The following is an 18,225-nucleotide window of genomic DNA, read 5'->3' on the forward strand; positions in this document are numbered from 1 at the left end:
TGGAGCTGTGCCCTCCATCTCCTTTCCATTGACGCCAACAAACAGACCTCTCCTCAGAGGAGTTCAGTGAGAAAAGAGGGAATGGGGAATCTGCTGCTTAGACTGTCCCTGATTGACAAGCTACTTGGCCGAGCACTGCTGTGGATCTGGCAGTCCAGTAATCAACGCTGCCAAGGAGTGGTGGCGATGGGTGGAATCAGAAAGGAGGTGAACAAAACCTGGATTGGATTACACACATCATGTTGCGTGCCAAGAACATCGATTGACTGTATCGTGCTGGGATTGAAAAATTAGCTTTTTTTTAAAACTGAGGAATGTCACCAAGTCAATTTTGTCCGAGTCAAGTCATACGAAATTTGACTTCAGTCAGGTTTGAGTCCAAGTCACTGACTTGGTACCAGCTATCTGACACCTGAAATGACTCAACTAGCAAACTGGATTTCCTTTACCAAAAACTAAAGCATCTTGGTAGTTGTTCAAACTCAGGTCAAAACCCATTCATTTATTTTAGTTACAAGCCTGAGGAAACCTAGATTTTTCACAATGAATTTGCTTTCTTCTTCGCAGGAGAAAGACTTACCTTTTGTCCCTGGGGGCCTGGCAATCCTAGTACTGGTACACCTGAGTCACCCTTTTCACCCTGTAAACCTGGACGACCAGGGGAACCTGGTTGACCTTGGCGACCAGGATTTCCTGAAGAGCCTTTACTGCCTGGCGAACCTATCAGATGTAGAACAGAATTACCTCATTATCCACCATGACTGCAAAAGATGTAATTCATAACTACATATTTAATTATTAGTAATGGATGGCTTGAAAAGCAAAGCATAAGCTACTCATAATCTTAAATCTTGCTTTGTCCTAGATGGTGTTTTTCCATTTTCAAACACTGGCAATTAATTTTTAAGGAGAAAGGTTAACATTAGGAAATGTGTGGCTTTCTCATTTCTTGAATGCACTGTCACCATTAAGAACTCACAGGTCAAGTACAGTAAAAGTTAGACATAAAATAAAGCTCCCTCCACTTGACCATCCCAACATCAGAATGGTAATGTGTCGAAGACATTCAGATCACAAAGATCGCAGATTCAATCCCCAGCCTATGTTGAGCTATCTGATCTTAGTAGCTTTAGGAAGAGGAAAACAGGCCAGGACCTCCACTCCTAAATTATTAGCCGATGGCCTCTGCTAGAATTTCACATGCAGGATTAGCATCAGGATCATCCATGTTGTCTCTCACATCTGGTAGCTGGCTAGCACCAAGCATCACGGTTGACATATGAATAATGGCCACTTTGGTGAGGTAACCAAGGGAAATTGCAATCTTTGGCACTATACCTCGGTGAGGGAGTCAACATCTATTGTACGATGGAAGGGGAGGGAAGAATTGGAGGGATAAATGAAATTAACGATGTCCTTTACTCTTCCCCAATAAACTGCCAAATGATGAACACATCCTCTAGTCCTACAATCTCCTCACTGGTCTCTCAGCTAAATAGCTAATTTAGTGTTCATGCCCATTAGTTACTGGACTGAGATCAATCAAGTGCATTTCACTATAAATTTGAGCAGGTAAAAATTGCAGACATTCATTCCTTAAGCCTGAGGTGAAATAACTATATCCTGATCCTAATTTAATGATCCCTCCATCCCCAGGCTGTGTAATAGCAAAGGGCCACAGATTTGGGGGGTGTCCATGAAGGGAATATTTCCGCACAATTACTTTTTTCTTACCCTGTCCCAATAGGAAATTTATAGTGCCAGTTTTCCATTATTTGCCTTGGGAGATACCCATTTCCAGACACACGGGTCAGGAAACATGTTTATAGTGCTCCAGAATTTCTAGGACAGCTGTGGAGATATGGAGTTGGACCTGTACCTGCTGTAGATGTAGGTCCAACAACCCCATGGCAGCAAGATATCCTCTATTTTCTATGTTCCTGTTGGTTGGAAACCAAGGAAACTGGGCATTATGGTTTGCGCTAAGACCCCTACAGGGTCTGTGGGATTCCCAGAACCAGCTTGAAGAAATAAGCTGAAAAGAAGCTATGTTTCTTCCTCTTTTCCACCGACACAATCTTTAGGCCTTGGGGTCACTGGCTATTCCCCAAGGCCAGTGGCCAGGAGTACAACTGCAAGTCTGTAGCTGCACTCCCTTTTCCTGCCCTGCTTTCCATCGTGTATCCCAACCAGAGCTATGTTCATAACCTAGGACAAGAAACCTTAGTGTTCCTAGGCCAGCAAAACTGACCCTATGCCATGCAAAATTATACAATGTGTGTTGTGTCTATATACTCAAGTCAATACCTCCATACAATTCTGGCCACCAGTAACAAGAAGGGCTTTTTATACAAAACTCAATTATGATCAGAGCCCCAATTTGATCAATTTTAAGTGTTTTCTTGTCATTGGTAAAGACATAGCTTTAATTAATAATAAAATCTGTTCTAAACTTACCTGGCAGACCCATTTCACCTATTGATCCTTTTGGTCCTGGTAGCCCTGGAGATCCTGGTTGTCCTGGGAACCCTGGGTCTCCTTTGGCCCCTACAAAAGTAATATTTTAAAATGTACCATCATTAATGTTACACTTGTTCTAAAGCAGAACTCCAACTGTGCCTTAATTTAATGGGGCACAGAGAAATCTCATATCTGTGATAACTAAGTATTTGGTGATATGCATTATGCCGATGTCACAAGATACAGGCCTGGATTTTGAGTCAGTGGCAAAGATCTAGTGATCTCTGTGGCATGGATATCCCCTTTCCTGAGGTTAATTTGAACCTGCAGGATAAGCTGTCAAACAAATTGAAGAGTCCTCCCAGAAAGCAAACCAGGGTTTAAAATGTACTGATTATCCTTTACTTTTTATACATTTTATGAACAGCAAAATAAAGATCGGAACGCGCACATCAGAAGCTGAAATACCAGCCAGGATTTTCCCCTCGGCGATTTGGGGGCGGGGCCCGCTCGCCGAGGGGAAAATGACGCGGGATGACGTTGGGAGGAATCCCCGACGTCATCCCGGTCCTTTTAAATTTTTAGGAAGGTGGGCGGACAGCGAAATCAGCTGTCCGCCTGCCGACCTGTCAATGGCCAATTGAAGCCATTGACAGGGTAATTAAAGTAATTAAAGACCTTCCCATCCAACCTTAAGGCTGGCGGGCAGGCCAGGAGCCCCAGCCGGCTCCAGGTTACTCATGAAACTTCATCCACTGGTGGGATGAAGTTTCGTGTCCGTTTTGTAAAAAAGTAATAAAGTTTGTGTTTTTTATTAACATGTCCCATCTCGTGTGACATTGTCACATGAGGGGGACATGTTAATAATTTTATAATGTTTCTATTTTTACATTTAACTTACCTGTCGCGAATCTCCCTGAGACAGCACTTTGCCTCAGGGAGAAGTACGCGCACTTTGACAGATGGGGAATCCCTCCCTCCCTCACAAGAAGCACATAGCCTTAATTGGCCCGCCCACTCAAAATGGCGGCGGGCCTTGTTTCAGTGGCAGGGGTCCGGCTGTCCGCCTGCCGCTGAGCCGGTGGGGCCCGCACGCCATCCGAGGGCGAAATTCTGCCCACCATAAACAAACTTAAAAAATACAAATTTTAAAAAATTATGAAAGTTTATCATAGTGGAAGATTTTGACATTATATAAATATTAAATCAATTTTCCAGAGCCAGGGAAATTCTTCAGCAGTAGTTATGATAATAATAAAACCACAGACCATAAGACATAGGAGCAGAAATTAGGCCATTCGGCCCATCGAGTCTGTTCCGCCATTCTCAACCCCATTCTCCCGCCTTCTCCCCGTAACCTTTGATCCCCTTACCAATCAAGAACCTATCTATCTCGGTCTTAAACACACTCAATGACCTGGCCTCCACAGCCTTCTGTGGCAATGAATTCCATAGATTCACCACTCTCTAGCTAATGAAGTTTCTCCTCATCTCTGTTCTAAAAGGTCTTCCCTTTACTCTGAGGCTGTGCCCTCGGGTCCTAGTCTCTCCTACTAATGGAAACATCTTCCCCACGTCCACTCTATCCAGGCCTTTCAGTATTCTGTAAGTTTCAATCAGATCCCCCCTCATCCTTCTAAACTCCATCGAGTATAGACCCAGAGTCCTCAAACGTTCCTCATATGTTAAGCCTTTCATTCCTGGGATCGTTCTTGTGAACCTCCTCTGGACCCTCTCCAGGGCCAGCACATCCTTCCTGAGATATGGGGCCCAAAATTGCTCACAATATTCTAAATGTGGTCTGACCAGAGCCTTATAAAGCCTCAGCAGCACATCCCTGCTTTTATATTCTAGTTCTCTCGAAATAAATGCCAATATTGCATTTGCCTTCCTAACTACCGACTCAACCTGCAAGTTAATCTTAAGAGAATCCTGGACTAGGACTCCCAAGTCTCTTTGCACTCCAGATTTCTGAATTCTCTCCCCATTTAGAAAATAGTCTATGCCTCTATTCTTCCTACCAAAGTGCATGGCCTCACACTTCCTCATGTTGTATTCCATCTGCCACTTCTTTGCCCATTCTCCTAACCTGTCCAAATCCTTTTGCAGCCTCCCCGCCTCCTCAAGACTACCTGTCCCTCCACCTATCTTTGTATCATCTGCAAACTTAGCCAGAATGCCCTCAGTTCCTTCATCTAGATCATTAATCTATAAAGTGAAAAGTTGTGGTCCTAACACTGACCCCTGAGGAACTCCACTAGTCACCAGCCGCCATCCTGAGAAGGACTCCCTTATCCCCACTCTCTGCCTCCTGCCAGACAGCCAATCTTCTGTCCGTGCTAGTACCTTGCCTCTAACACCATGGGCTCTTATATTACTGAGCAGCCTCCTGTGCGGCACCTTGTCAAAGGCCTTCTGGAAGTCCAAGTAGATAACATCCATTGGCTCTCCTTTGTCTAACCTACTCGTTACCTCCTCAAAGAATTCTAACAGATTTGTCAGGCATGACCTCCCCTTGATGAAACCATGCTGGCTTTGCCCTATTTTACCATGCACTTCCAAGTTAATATACCATTAAAAATGCATTTATACCTCATTAGCACGGCTCAACATTTTCAGAGTGTTTTATGTGCAAAAGGGAAAGTTCTTATCCGTTCAGAGATTTCTAATTGATTTGCATTGTGGTGGATTATCATCCTAGCTCCTTTTCGGGACAATCCTGGATCAGATGTACCTCTCAGATGATCCCACTCAACTTTAGGTTGATAAAGGCAGATCCTAAAGACGCTAAGTGGGACTGAAGGACTTAACTATCTCTCGCCAAAGGAAAGGAGCCTGATAAGAGTATTACCGCCCTCCAGGTAGCCTTTTTAACAAGTTTCAGCCAGATTATAATATTCTGGATATCATGAGGTCCGGAAAATTTCTCCTCAGTAATGTACCTCTCCACCAAAGAGTGTACGGAGACATGGGCCGAATCTTCGATGGAGTGGCAATCAACGTCGGATTGCTACTCCGCTCCTTTTCACTTACCCTAGACTAGAGCTGCACATTTCTCACCTGAACTTCCAAACCAGGCCTCCAAAGAAATGTGCAGCACAGGATTGTCGGGGAAGTGAAGCCACAGACCCTTTTTACAGCCATTGCTCGGGTTCACAGTAGGGGTGTGGGGATGGTCAGGGGGTGAGGGATAGTCAGGGGGTTGGCAGGCTAGTTGGGGGTCCAGGGGGGTTGGGGGGTCAGGTGGTCAAAGGGTGTGGAGGGTAGTCGGGTTTGGGGGGGTGGTGTCAGGGGTTTCAGTGAGGAGTCAGGTGGGTCAGTACCATAGTTACCCAGGAGTTCGAAGTGATTTTAATCCTACTTTCTTTTCCTGGGTAATTATTCTGCTAAGAGAGTCAGAACCATCTGAAATCTCCAATTTAAATCAGTGTTTCAGAGGGTGCCAGGTGCAGGATCATTGCCCATTGGAAGTTGAAACCTCTGGAGCAATTCCCTTGCACTTCTTGTGTGGGAACCTCCGGGGTATGACTGCCCGGGGAACAAAAGATCTGGGCCGATGTAAATTCTAAACTATGTAGTAGTTTATTAAAGAAACAAACATGCAATTCACAGGTGGTGAAACAATCAATCGCAACATAAATAGTTCTAGGAAAAGATAGAAAATACAATCTGATTTCTAATGGAGAATCCAATTTTTAAATTTAGGTATTGTTCCAGTAAAATATTTAAGTAGGATATTCATCAATTATTAAAGTAACATTTACCTTAATTCCTTGAGTGAAGACTACAAAGTTAGCGAGATGACTCTGTCCTAGTTACGGATAGAATTATAATTGCCTACCTCGAATAGTCATACTTTTACCATGACAGACACTGGAGCAAATTCAGCTAATCTAAAAATCCAATGTGTACTTTCAATATGTACAGTGTTTCTTCAGGCTGCATAAGTAATTTCTTATGTATAGGGGTGCTATCTCAACTGTAATTGAATTTGGTCCCTTTATATCCCAAATAAGGTTGTATCACAGTTAATTTCTAGATAAGATCTGTCCCTCACCTATTTTTCTAAGATAGCCAGGCTGCGAGGCTTGTGATTATCAATTTTTCCATCATTCGTTTAGCCGTGTTTCAAGGTTGTAAGACAATTTGGGGAGGGCTAGCTTCATCAAAAAATTCAGTTAGTTAGCATAAAATCACCTTATCAAATATTACCCTGTGGTAGCCTTTTGTGACAATTTGAAAAAACAATGTTTTACCCTGTGACTTTGGGTGTAGCTCCCTCTTATCAGAGGTTATCCTTATGGTTGAAAGAAGAGGGAAGTCCCCACATGCAGGGAGGAAAAAAAAGAACCCTTTTTATTTTTTTCAGTTTTCATTCATAGGAAATAGCTTTTTTAAGCTTGTAACCCCCCTTATTATGGCTGAATTCTTTTACATGGATTCCTTCACACCATCTGCAGGGAATTCAACAGTGCAGCCTCTCGATTTCCAAGTTTAACTGTGCAAGTATGGATGCCAGGAGTTGCTGTCAGTTTCACCGATAATCGCGGTGAACGCTGACAGTTTGGCCATCATTATAACTGCAAAATCCAGGCCATGGCGAAATGTGAAAAAATCAATCAGAAGAAGACATGTTACTTGTTAATCCATAATGGGATATTGAACAGACGGAAGAAATATCTTTGCCAGTTGATAGATCTGAGTGGACTTGAGGCACCCCCAAATATTGTCTCCTGTGTATTTCTTCCAACTGTGATCCTGATGTCCTCTACAGCATAATGAAGCAGGTAGCTTTTTGCCCTTACCTGGACCTCCTGGCAACCCTGGTAAACCATCTTGTCCTGGCGTTCCTGTGTCACCAGGTACACCCGGGAAACCCTTCGCACCAGGAAGTCCCGGAGAACCTTAGAAACAGAAACACAAATTTAAACTTCACACATGGATCCTTATAAATGATTACTTTATCAGTTAAGTTACTGGTCGTCAGCGCTAGTCTTATTCTTGGTTGGGGATATGCATAGCAGCTGTATGTTAAAATTCTAATCTATTCCTACACCCTATTGTGCTATGAGTGACAATTCCAACCAAGATCGCACTCAAGTACCACTTTCAAGAACTAGTGCAACACAGTTTGATGGAGCATCGGTGTTGCCAATTATTTACCATACAGCAAGCTCCTAATTTCAACAATGTCCCTCTAAATGCAGCCAAGCATGAGAAGGCTATATAGTTACATAGCTACACAGGGAAGAAAATAAAGAAAACTACAGGATCAATTAAATGGTTCTATTTTAATAGGGACTTCTTATTCTCTCTATGGGTGCTTTGTTTACACTCCTTGGCATATTCCTTTTTTTGCTGCTGTCATATGCCTTCAGTTCACCTACAGAGGTTACCTCCTTATATAGCAGAATTGATGGAAAGCTGTTCAGCCTTGCCCGCCAGAGATCCAAGCGTGCCAAGTCCTCAGAGAGCTGTTCTACGCCAATGATATCACACTAACATTCCATACCAAGGAACACCTTTGGTTTGACCATCAGCATCAGGAAGACAAATTTTATGGTACAGGATGTTGCCATACTGCCATCTATCAGCACTGACAATGTGATACTGGAACTTGTTGATAGCTTCACATATATAAGCTCCACAGTCACCAGCAATCTGTCACTAGATGCTGAAATCAACACACGCATCGCAAAAACTGCAGCTGTTATGTCCAAGCTGAGTAAGAACATGTGGAATGCAGTAACTTGACTGAGAACACCAAACTGCAAGCCTATCAAGCCTGGGTCCTCAGTGCACACCTCTACAGTAGTGAGACCTGGGTAACATATGCTAGGCAGGCAAAAAGACTGAACAGTTTCCACCTCACTGTCTCAAGATGTATCCTTTGCATCTCTTGGCAGGACAAGGTCACCAACTCATGGATCCTGGAGCGTGCTAATTCCATCAGGATACACTCAATCCTAAGCCAACAACATCTAAGATGGCTCTGCCACATTCATCGGATGGATGACAGCTGTAAAATCAAAGACCTTCTGGATGGTGAACTAGTCACTGTGTCACAACCAGCTGTGCATTTATAACTCTGCTACAAGGAGACCTGTAATGAGATATGAAGATGGTGGACATTGACACCAACAACTGGGAGACAGTCACCGTCACTGTGACCTCTGGAGATTGACTGTCTGGAGAGGCATTGGAAGAGGTAAAACAAAACTGAAGGAACAACTTGCCACAATGTGTTAGGCTATGAAATTCTAGGACACAGGTTCAAATCCCAAACTTGCTATGCTCTAAGTTATCACAGGCCTTTTCAACCACACCTCCCTCGAGTAGCATTGACAAACCAGGGAGGCAAGTTATTGCTTGACATTAAAATAATGCTTCATGCAGAGAGCCTTGGGTTGGGGAATGATATTGAAAAAAAAAACAAAGTAGAGATAGGCAATCACAATAGGGATAGAAGAAAAAAAATAGCAAACAAATGGGATAATCATCCTTGGATCTATTTGGTGATTAGTTGGAAAGCTTTATTGCCAAATACATTGGAGCATTTTAGGTCCCAGCTGGGGTGTGCTACATGACTGAACAAAGGGAAAGAGAGAAAATATTAGAACACACAAGAGCAACAGCAACAACTTGTATTCATATATCTCTCATCATGTAGTGTCCTTGCTGACTGAAAGTTGCTAATCATGACTGATGCTATGATATCACAATGGGGAAAGGTGAGGAGGTAGGAACTACCTCACACCAGTACAGGAATTGAACGCACACTGCTGGCATTACTCTGCACCACACTAGCCACCTAAACTAACTGCCCCTCTATATTCATATAGCATCTTTAACATAATAAAATGTCCCAAGATGTTTCAAAGAATCATAGAACGTTTGCAGCACAGAAAGAGGCCACATGACCCATCGTGTCTGCGCTGGCTGAGAAATGAGCCACCCAGCCTAATCCTACTTCCTAGGCACTTGGTCTGTAGCTCTTCAGGTTACGGCACTTGAGGTGCATATCCAGACACTTTTTTAATGAGTTGAGGGTTTCTGCCTCTATTACCCTTTCAGGCAGAGAATTCCAGGCCCCTACTATCCTCTGGGTAAAAAGCTTTTCCTCATCATCCTTCTAATCTTTCTACTAATCATTTTAAATCTATGCCTCCTAGTCACTGACCTTTCAGCTAAAGTAAATAGACCCTTGCCACCCACTCTATCCTGGCCCCTCACAACTTTGTACATCTCCATCAAATCTTCCTTTCAGACTCCTCTGTTCCCCAGCCGATCCAATCTTTCCTCATAGCTGCAATTTTCCAGCCCTGGCAACATCCTCGTAGATCTCCTCTGTACCTTCTCTAATGAGGTGACCAGAGCTGCACACAGTACTCAAGTTGTGGTCTAACAAATGTTTTGTATATTTCCAGCATAACCTGCCTTCTCTTATATTCTATGCCTTGGCTAATAAATGAAAGAATTCCATATGCCTTCTTAACCACCTTATCAACTTGTCCTGCTTACCTTCAGGGTCTGTGGACATTCAGTGCAAGGTCCTCTACATCTCTTAGTATCCTCCCATTTATTGTGTAATCCTTTGCCTTATTTGACCTCTCCAAATGCATTACCTCTCACTTCTCCAGCTTGAATTCCATTTGCCACTTTTCTGCCCACCTGACTAGTCCATTGATATCTCACTATAGTCTACAGCTATCTTCCTCACTATGTGCCGCAGGCAATTTTTGTGTCGTCTGAAAACTTCTTGATCATTTCATAGGAGTTTTATAAAGAAAATTTACACCAAACCATAAAAGGGGATATTAGGACAATTGTTCAAAAGTTTGGTCAAAAAGGGAGACTTTAAGATGTGACTTAAAGGAGGAAAGAGCAATAGAGAGGCAGAGAGGCTTAGGGAGGCAATTCCAGAGATTAGGTTCTTGTCAGCTGAACACACAGCCATCTAAGATGGAGTGATTCAAATTCGGGATGCTCAAGAGGCTAGAATTAGAACAGCCCAGGTATTCAGAGGGCTGTAGGGCTGGAAAAGATTACAGAGATGAGGAGGGGCCATGGCATTGGAAGAATTTGTGAAGAGGGGTGAGAATTTTAAAATTGAGGTGTTGCTTAATGTAGACCCAATGTAGACAAGCAAGAACAGGGGTAACAGGTGAACAGGACTTGATGTGTGTTGGGATATGGCCAGCAGAGTTTTGGATGACCTCAAGTTTACACCTCATTACAGGATATGATATGGGAGGCCTGATAGGAGTTTGCTGGAATGTCAAGTCTAGAGATAATAAAGGCATGGATGATGGTTTCAGCAGCAGCTGAGCTGAGGCAGGGGTGCAGTTAGGCAATGCTACAGAGGTGGAAATAGTCGGTCTGAGTGATGGCACGGATATGTCAGCAGAAGCTCATATGAGGGTCAAATACGACACCAAAGTTCCAAAGTCTCTTCAGTTTGTATGATCTCATGTACACCTCGTGTGCAATAATGTCACTAACTCAATGTTGTTTATCTCAGAGCCCAGTTTTTAGTACCAAGTTCTGGAAGGGAGAGCTAAAGGGAAGAGGAAGGATATATGTGTGTACATACTAAACAATATTCAAAACCAAATAGACAGAAATCAAATAAACTCCACCAGGAGAAGCCTAGGCTAACAATCAACCCTGCTCCTGTTTACAAACAAGTTTTTTTCCCCTTTGTTCTCTCATGGGATGTGGGTGTCACTGGCAAGGCCAACATTTGTTGTCCATCCCTAATTGCCCTTGAACTGAGTGGTTTGCTAGGGCATTTCAGAGGGCAGTTAAGGGTCAACCATATTGCTGTGGGTCTGGAGTCACATGTAGGCCAGACCAATTAAGGGTGGCAGATTCTCTTCCCTAAAGGGTATTAGTGAACCAGATGGGTTTTTATAACAATCATAGTTTCATGGTCATAGCTTTATATTCCAGATACTTTATTAATTGAATTTCAATTCCATCAGCTGCCATGGTGCAATTTGAACCCCTGTCCCCAGAGCATTAGCCTGGGCCTCTGGATTACTAGTCCAGTGACATTACCACTATGCCACCATCTCTCCCTGAACATTACCCTGGGTCTCTGGGTACTAGCCAGTGACAATACCACTACTCTACTGCCTCCCCCTTATCATTATGATTCATGAGCATTAAGGACCGTCTTTTTTCCTCCAACTCCCCTCTTGAATTCTAACTAAGTAAGTGCACATTAGTTTTCATGATCCCGTGAACCTAGTGTTATTGAAGCTTGCGATTCTTAAAGGGCGTCCAAGCAGGAGTTCTGAGATAGTTCCTAAGGGGAGCCGAAGCAGTCATCTACCTCCAGACTCCCACTCGGACGCACCAGCATCTCATTTAGAGAACTGGTTGTTGACAACCCTGTGAATCTAAACTAAAATCAGAAAGAAAAATAACCATCCAAATTAAGCCAACATAATCAAGGCCAACAGGACAGCAGAATCAGCAGGCTGTCTCCTATGCCGCTGCCTGCGAGGGGGGTGCGGGTACCAAGACGCAGTACTCACAAACATAAGTTTAAGGCAGCATGTGCACAAAAGGGACTGTTCACGGGTGATTTTCTGCAGTTATGTTTGGTTTATATGTCTACTGGTGTGGACATTAACACCAGTGATGGTCATGTAATGTGATTTCAATGTGACAATAAGAGTAAATTTCCTTTTGTTGTGATGGCCTGACTGTGCTTCACCTTTTATTTTTGGTGCAGGGTACGTCAGTATGTAATGCTGGACGTGGGTGGCTCTAAACTTTATTGCACAGGCACTGAGTGGACTTTGGGTTCACATGTCAGGGGCATTTTGGACATCTTAGATGGAGGCAGCAGCCCTGGCATGAGGTGGGAGTGGTTCTTTGGCAGCCTAGTTGAAGGAGCGTTGGATCAAGGCATCCCTAGTGTCCCTGCCTCCCTGGAGCTTACAGAGGTCTGCCTCCATGCCTTCAGTGTTCTCCTCACCAGCCTCCTCTTCCGACTCACTACTGGATTCATCCTCTGTGGCCTGTGGAGCTGTGTCCAGATCCTCTTCCTCCAGTGGGTCCCCCCTTGCCAGTGCCAGATTGTGGAGAGTGCAGCATGCAACCACAATAAGTGACACCCGCTCTGGGTGGGGGTATTGTAGTGCTCCCACTGAACGGCCCAGGCATCAGAAGCGCATCCTCAGAAGACCTATGATCCTCTCTATCACTGCCCTTGTGGAGGCCTGAGCCTATTATAACGCTGCCCTGACTCTGTGCTTGGGTAGCGGAGAGGCATCATAAGCCACCTTTTCAACGGATAGCCCTTGTCACCCAACAGCCATCCATCCAGTCGGGCTGGAACACTGAAGAGCCTAGGCACCTTGGAGTGTCTCAGGGTATAAGCGTCATGGGAGCTGCCAGGGTACCTTGCACAGACTTGCAGAATATGCATCCTGAGGTCACAGACCAACTGTATGTTGATGGAGTGGAATCCCTTCCTGTTGACGAAGGCACCCGGCTGACCCGCTGGTGCCTTGATGGCCACGTGTGTCGTCGATTGCACCCTGGATGCGGGGGAACCCAACAATAGCGACAAACTCTCTGGCTCGCTCAGCGTGGCTGGCCTCATCCATACGGAAATGATTAAATGTCATTACCCACCTGAACAGAGCTTCTGTTACCAGCTTGACACAATTGTGGACAGCTGATTGGGACACTCCACAAAGATTCCCCACTGAGCCCTGGAAAGAGCCGGAGGCATAGAAGTTGAGGGCCACTGTGACCTTCTAGCCACTGGCATGGGGTGTCCATCCCCACAGCTGGAGGTGATCTCAGGCCCAACCATCTGACAAATGTCACCCTGGAGAGGCGGAGCCTCCTTCGGCATTGCACCTCGGACGTATTGAGATAGCTGCATCGCCACCTTTAAACACTGGCAGCAGGATAGTGGTGTATTCTGTGGACCCTTCTGCCTTGGACTACCTGCTGGCCCTGCACCCCTTATGCCTGAGCCTCTCCTCCCACAGGTCCCTCTCCTGCATAGTGACACCTGGCCTCCTCTCCCTTCTGCCCCTCTCTTCCTCCTCAGAGGAGGTGCCACCAGCAGAGACCACAATCCCCATTACCAGGGTGACAGAAGGCTGTCTGATACCTGGAAGGGTCCACATGGTCTGAATCCTCCAGGGGCCTTGGGAGACACCAAAGAGTCCTGAAATGAAGCCTGGAAATGCTAATATCGAAGCCCTGAACAGAGATGGAGCTGCCAAGTACCAATAAGTAACCAGCAGCCAACTATCTCCAAAAGTCCTCACTGGCAATGCTGCTGACCCTTTGTATCTGACCCTTGGATGAGGTTTTGCAAAATGTCAGCTTCCTACCCGTTTCGCCCATGCGATGAGTGCGAAATCGCACAGGCAACGTGAAATCTTGGTCAATTGCCTTTTTAATGGCCTTCTTAACTGGCCTCTTAATTGATGGCAGGCGTGGCTCCAACACGCAGGACGCTTGCCCGAAGTCATCTTGTGCAATTTCACATCCGATCATGTCAGGCACGTGCCTGCCCAATCAGTGTAAAATTCTGTCCTACAGATCCCTGTCTACGCCTTTGTGCTTCTAGCTTTCTCTTCTGCCAAGTCACCAGTTGCTAAGTACTGAATTTCACCAACCATCAACTATACAGCACCCTTCTCAATCCTTTCAGCAAGCACGTAACTAAGGACGTATGCTATGTTTATACAATATTTGCATGCCGGAGCCTATGGTACCACTCACATTGCCAGAAGCCTGGATATTAATACAGATTTCAGGCATCTTATATGTACCCACACAGATGCTGTGTATATAGGTTGACAGGACAACTCCAAATCACATTACTGGAGGACAGAGATAGTATCTGAAGTCCAATCTGGCATTCATAAGCACTGTTTATATATGGATATCATGTCAGGATAACATTTATTCACAATCAAGGGACTGGATTGGTATTCCTAATAAACATAAAGACAGTCAAGGTACCATTTTTACTCCTCCTATCCTTCTGCAACTGCCCTCAGTTTACACATGCCAGTTAAGTCCACACCTCTTCACAAGGATGATCAACATACCTGGGAATCCTGGCTCTCCTTTCTCCCCCTTGCCTCGCAAGTCACTTATTCCTGGTAGACCAGGCGGGCCAACTTCTCCTTTATCACCTTTATATCCAGACCTGCCTGGGTTTCCGGGACTACCTGGGCCGCCTTCATTACCTGGAACAGGTAGAGCAGATTTTTTTTTTAAAAACGGAAAATAAAATTAACAAATGGTTAAACTTATCTTTGTTAATTTAAAAACTCATGTCTCTTATAATAATTAACAATGTGCCATAGTGATCCAAGAAGTAAGTAATTGGTGTAAAATTAAAGCAGTAATGAAATATTGCATAGTCTGTCTATCCTTAACTCCTCCCAGCGCTGCCAAGATCAACGTGACATGGCTTCTTGATTCTATCTCCACAGTTTGAAGTGGATTTTTTCTGCCGCTAGTTTCATCCGTTCAATTTCCTAGGATTTGAGACCACTGGGCAGGGCCCTTCTGAGGTTGGGAATGAAGTGGATGGGGCTTGCAAATCACAGGAGGGGCCGCTGTGCTGGTTCCCTGACCCCATCACCAGCCCGACCATTTTGGCTGAGGCGGGTCCAGGGGCTGCCAGCCAATTAGGCTTGTTAAGAGCTTTGTTCAGAGGAAGTAATGGAGGCCAACTTGGATTTTCCAGTTGGCCTCCAGTTTCCTGCCACTGTGTGGAGGTGCAGGGAGGGGAAGGCGGCAATTGCCTGAAACCTGCAGCTAGCATCAAGGCTGGGATGCCAATGCACCAGGCAGGCCTACAGGCTCTCCCTTCCAGTCCGGGTGTGGCTGCAGCCAATTGCTGTCTTGTTGAGGGATTTCCGCACCATAACACCATCCCTCCACAGCAGTAGCCTGGCTGATTTTTCTATGTTGAAGCGCTCTCTCACCAAATTAATTGAACTAATCTTCAGCGGCCTTGCCAGATTCCCAGTCGCTTTAACTGATGAAGAGCCATTCCAGGCACCTCAACTCAGGAATGGGTTAAGATGCCATATAGCTCATGGGATGTTGATTTGCAATTGCTAATAAGGCTCCTACCAGGGAATGAGCGGCACTAAAATTGCAGATTGGCAGGAACAAAGTGGGAAATGCAGCTACTTCATTTTAGACGCTCTTGCACGCCTTTCCTGTCAATTGGCGGGAGTTAAAAGACCCCCCACTATGATTTCTTATTTTGCATGGATGCTGCCTTTTCCCTACCAATGCAGAAAGAGGAGAGCTTCTCTGGGGCTCACAAGGAAACCATAGGCCTCTCTTGCCATGACCCCAATTAAAATCAGAGTCTCCAATCAAAAAAGTGTCAGTTTCACGAGCCACACCTGATAACTAAGAGCCTGGAGACTTGGGCCTGGGTTTTCTTTCAGAACAAATGGATGCTGAACCGGGGGAAAAAAAACGGCCACCTGAGCGGCGCACATGGAAATTCCGCCTCTATCACAAGTGCAGAGGAAGGAGCAGGTCCAGGAACAAGCCCACTCCTATTAAGGAGGCAATTAATTAATTAAGAGCCCGTCTCGGGCAAGTTTTTTTTAATTTTCAGGGAAGTGGCCAGACTTTAGCAGCTGTCAGGTTTTACACCAGCTGTATGGAGTAAATAAAATGGTTTTGTCTCCTTTCCAGTTCATCATGAAATGCTTGAGTTGTGCCTGTGTTCAGTAAGGTTGAGTCATGACATTGCTGTGATTGGAAGATGTAACTACCCGTTAAACAGTGCGTTTGCCAGATTGTTACTTTTACCAACTGGCAAGCTGTCAAATAAAAGACCAACATTGTAAATGTGGAAAAGTCTTCATATGTATTAAAAAAGTTCACGATATGTATATAATTTTAGAGCACGTTTTATATTATTGAAAGTGCAGCCTTGTACGATAATAATGACTAATTGCTTAAGCTTTTCCCATTGCTTTTATGTATTCAGTTTGGACATCTGTTGAGATTGCAGTTCTGAAGTCTATTTGTTTACTTGGAGATAGTTATGGGCTCTTGACTACAATCCAACTGCCTAATCATTTTATAAATGTTTGACTGTTTTTTCTCAACTGGTCTGAAGAGTTTGTTGTTCACTTGGGGAGCTTTACGGACTTTTCAATGGCTTTCAACTGTATTAATAGGACTTGTGAGTTCTATTCATAAAGTGGGTGATAGTGAGTGAGGGAGTGAGGGTTGGGGGTGGGGTCGGTGGTTTAAAGTGGTCAGTAGGCAACTGTATATAGATGAGCCGCTGATTGCATTGGAGCAACCAGCCGAGGTTTCTTGGAAACAGGGGTGGGCCTTTTTACCTGCCGGCTCTGGATTTGGCATGTCTCCATTTCAACTCTGGCACAGGGGCAAGCCCATTCTCCAGGTCACTGGGCCCCTGGAAAACTCTGCCTCCTGGCTGTCTTGAGACAAAGCCGGGAACGTGATGCGGGATTTGGCCTGATGCCAAGTTCCGCCTCTGGCGTGAAAATTCGGCCCTGGGTATCATATCGTTAACTTCAAGGCCCTTGGTATCCCCATCGTTCAAGAGGATCAAAACTGGGCACGGGATTATTGGTGGCACCAAACCAAAGTCTTGTATAGGGTGGGAATAATATTTTAGTTTTGTATTTAACCATCCGAAATATACATCCTCATGCACTCCCTCCATCCCATATTGGCCACGGGCAATCAATTTTTTATAAACCATGACCCCCTAGGTCCCTCTCCTGTTCCACGGCCATAGGAGGGTAACTGTGCATGATGTACACTGGTACCTAGAATTATCGTAATGCAGCTACATCACACTCCATTGATCCGGATTGAAGTATGTCTGCCTCCAGGGAGCAGAATCAATCATCAAATTCCCCAGCCCCTTTAACTGGGAGGAGAAATCCTTAACTGACAATATGCAGTGACACACTCCGGCGCTAATTTGTTCATGTTTACCTTTTGTACCTTGAAAGCCCGGGATACCTGAAGGACCAGAGGTACCTGGAGGACCCGGAGTTCCCATCACACCCATATCACCCTTAGGGCCTGTGGATAAAGAACGGACAGGAAATTATGCATAAGTCTCAGTAATAAAGCTGGCGAACAACGCACAACTGTATACTAATCTGTAAAGCTTATTCTTGCCAAGATTGACCCTGCATCTGTTTACGTATGTTCTCCTTAGGCTGATGGCTTCATGAGACCATTTTTCTATCAAGTAATCATTGCATTTGAATTTTGAACCTAACTCAATATTATTTCAAGGAGATTCGTCAAGTGCAAAATAAAACACACTGGTTGTGTGAACTCAGTCTGTGCTATCTTAGCATCCCAGAGAGTGGGCTTGTCCTTTCTGCGTTTCTGCTATTTACAATCTCTACAGGCACCGTGCACTCTAACAAGAGCATAAAGTAACCTTTACATGATTATTTCACAGGCTCCGCACATGCAGGTTTCCTCCCAAGCAATGAACTTTCAACTATTTGAGATCTGCGTGGACCTGTGAGATGTACTTGCACTGAGTTTGATATTAATAAGTAATAATTATTTCCAGTTTGATTTACATGCTTCAAGTTGGTCCCACCGTTCTCCCTCCCAGGCTGATCCATGATGAATATGCTGTGGGGTATTTTACGCAGCTGAAGGTTGGTCATTAGTAACACCTTATAACCTCTTCAGTTGAAAAATGATAACCATAGCTCAGTTGGTAGCATTCTTGCC

At 44.7% G+C, this 18,225-nt stretch overlaps 1 protein-coding gene across 1 annotated transcript in view; it reads right to left on the minus strand.

Moving 5' to 3' along the window:
- The window catches only part of col4a5 (collagen, type IV, alpha 5 (Alport syndrome)), a 260,823-nt gene that overhangs the window by 65,055 nt on the left and 177,543 nt on the right, over positions 1-18,225 (minus strand). Inside the window, exons 34-38 of the mRNA XM_078547577.1 lie at positions 17,461-17,550; positions 14,553-14,693; positions 7,266-7,364; positions 2,458-2,547; positions 581-720 (exon numbers count right to left, since the gene is read on the minus strand). Of these exons, the coding sequence (XP_078403703.1) occupies positions 581-720; positions 2,458-2,547; positions 7,266-7,364; positions 14,553-14,693; positions 17,461-17,550 (560 nt within the window). The remainder of the gene's footprint in view (positions 1-580; positions 721-2,457; positions 2,548-7,265; positions 7,365-14,552; positions 14,694-17,460; positions 17,551-18,225) is intronic.

This window comes from Cetorhinus maximus, chromosome 8 (genome assembly GCF_964194155.1).
Source record: "Cetorhinus maximus chromosome 8, sCetMax3.hap1.1, whole genome shotgun sequence".
Classification (NCBI taxonomy): Eukaryota; Metazoa; Chordata; class Chondrichthyes; order Lamniformes; family Cetorhinidae; genus Cetorhinus; species Cetorhinus maximus.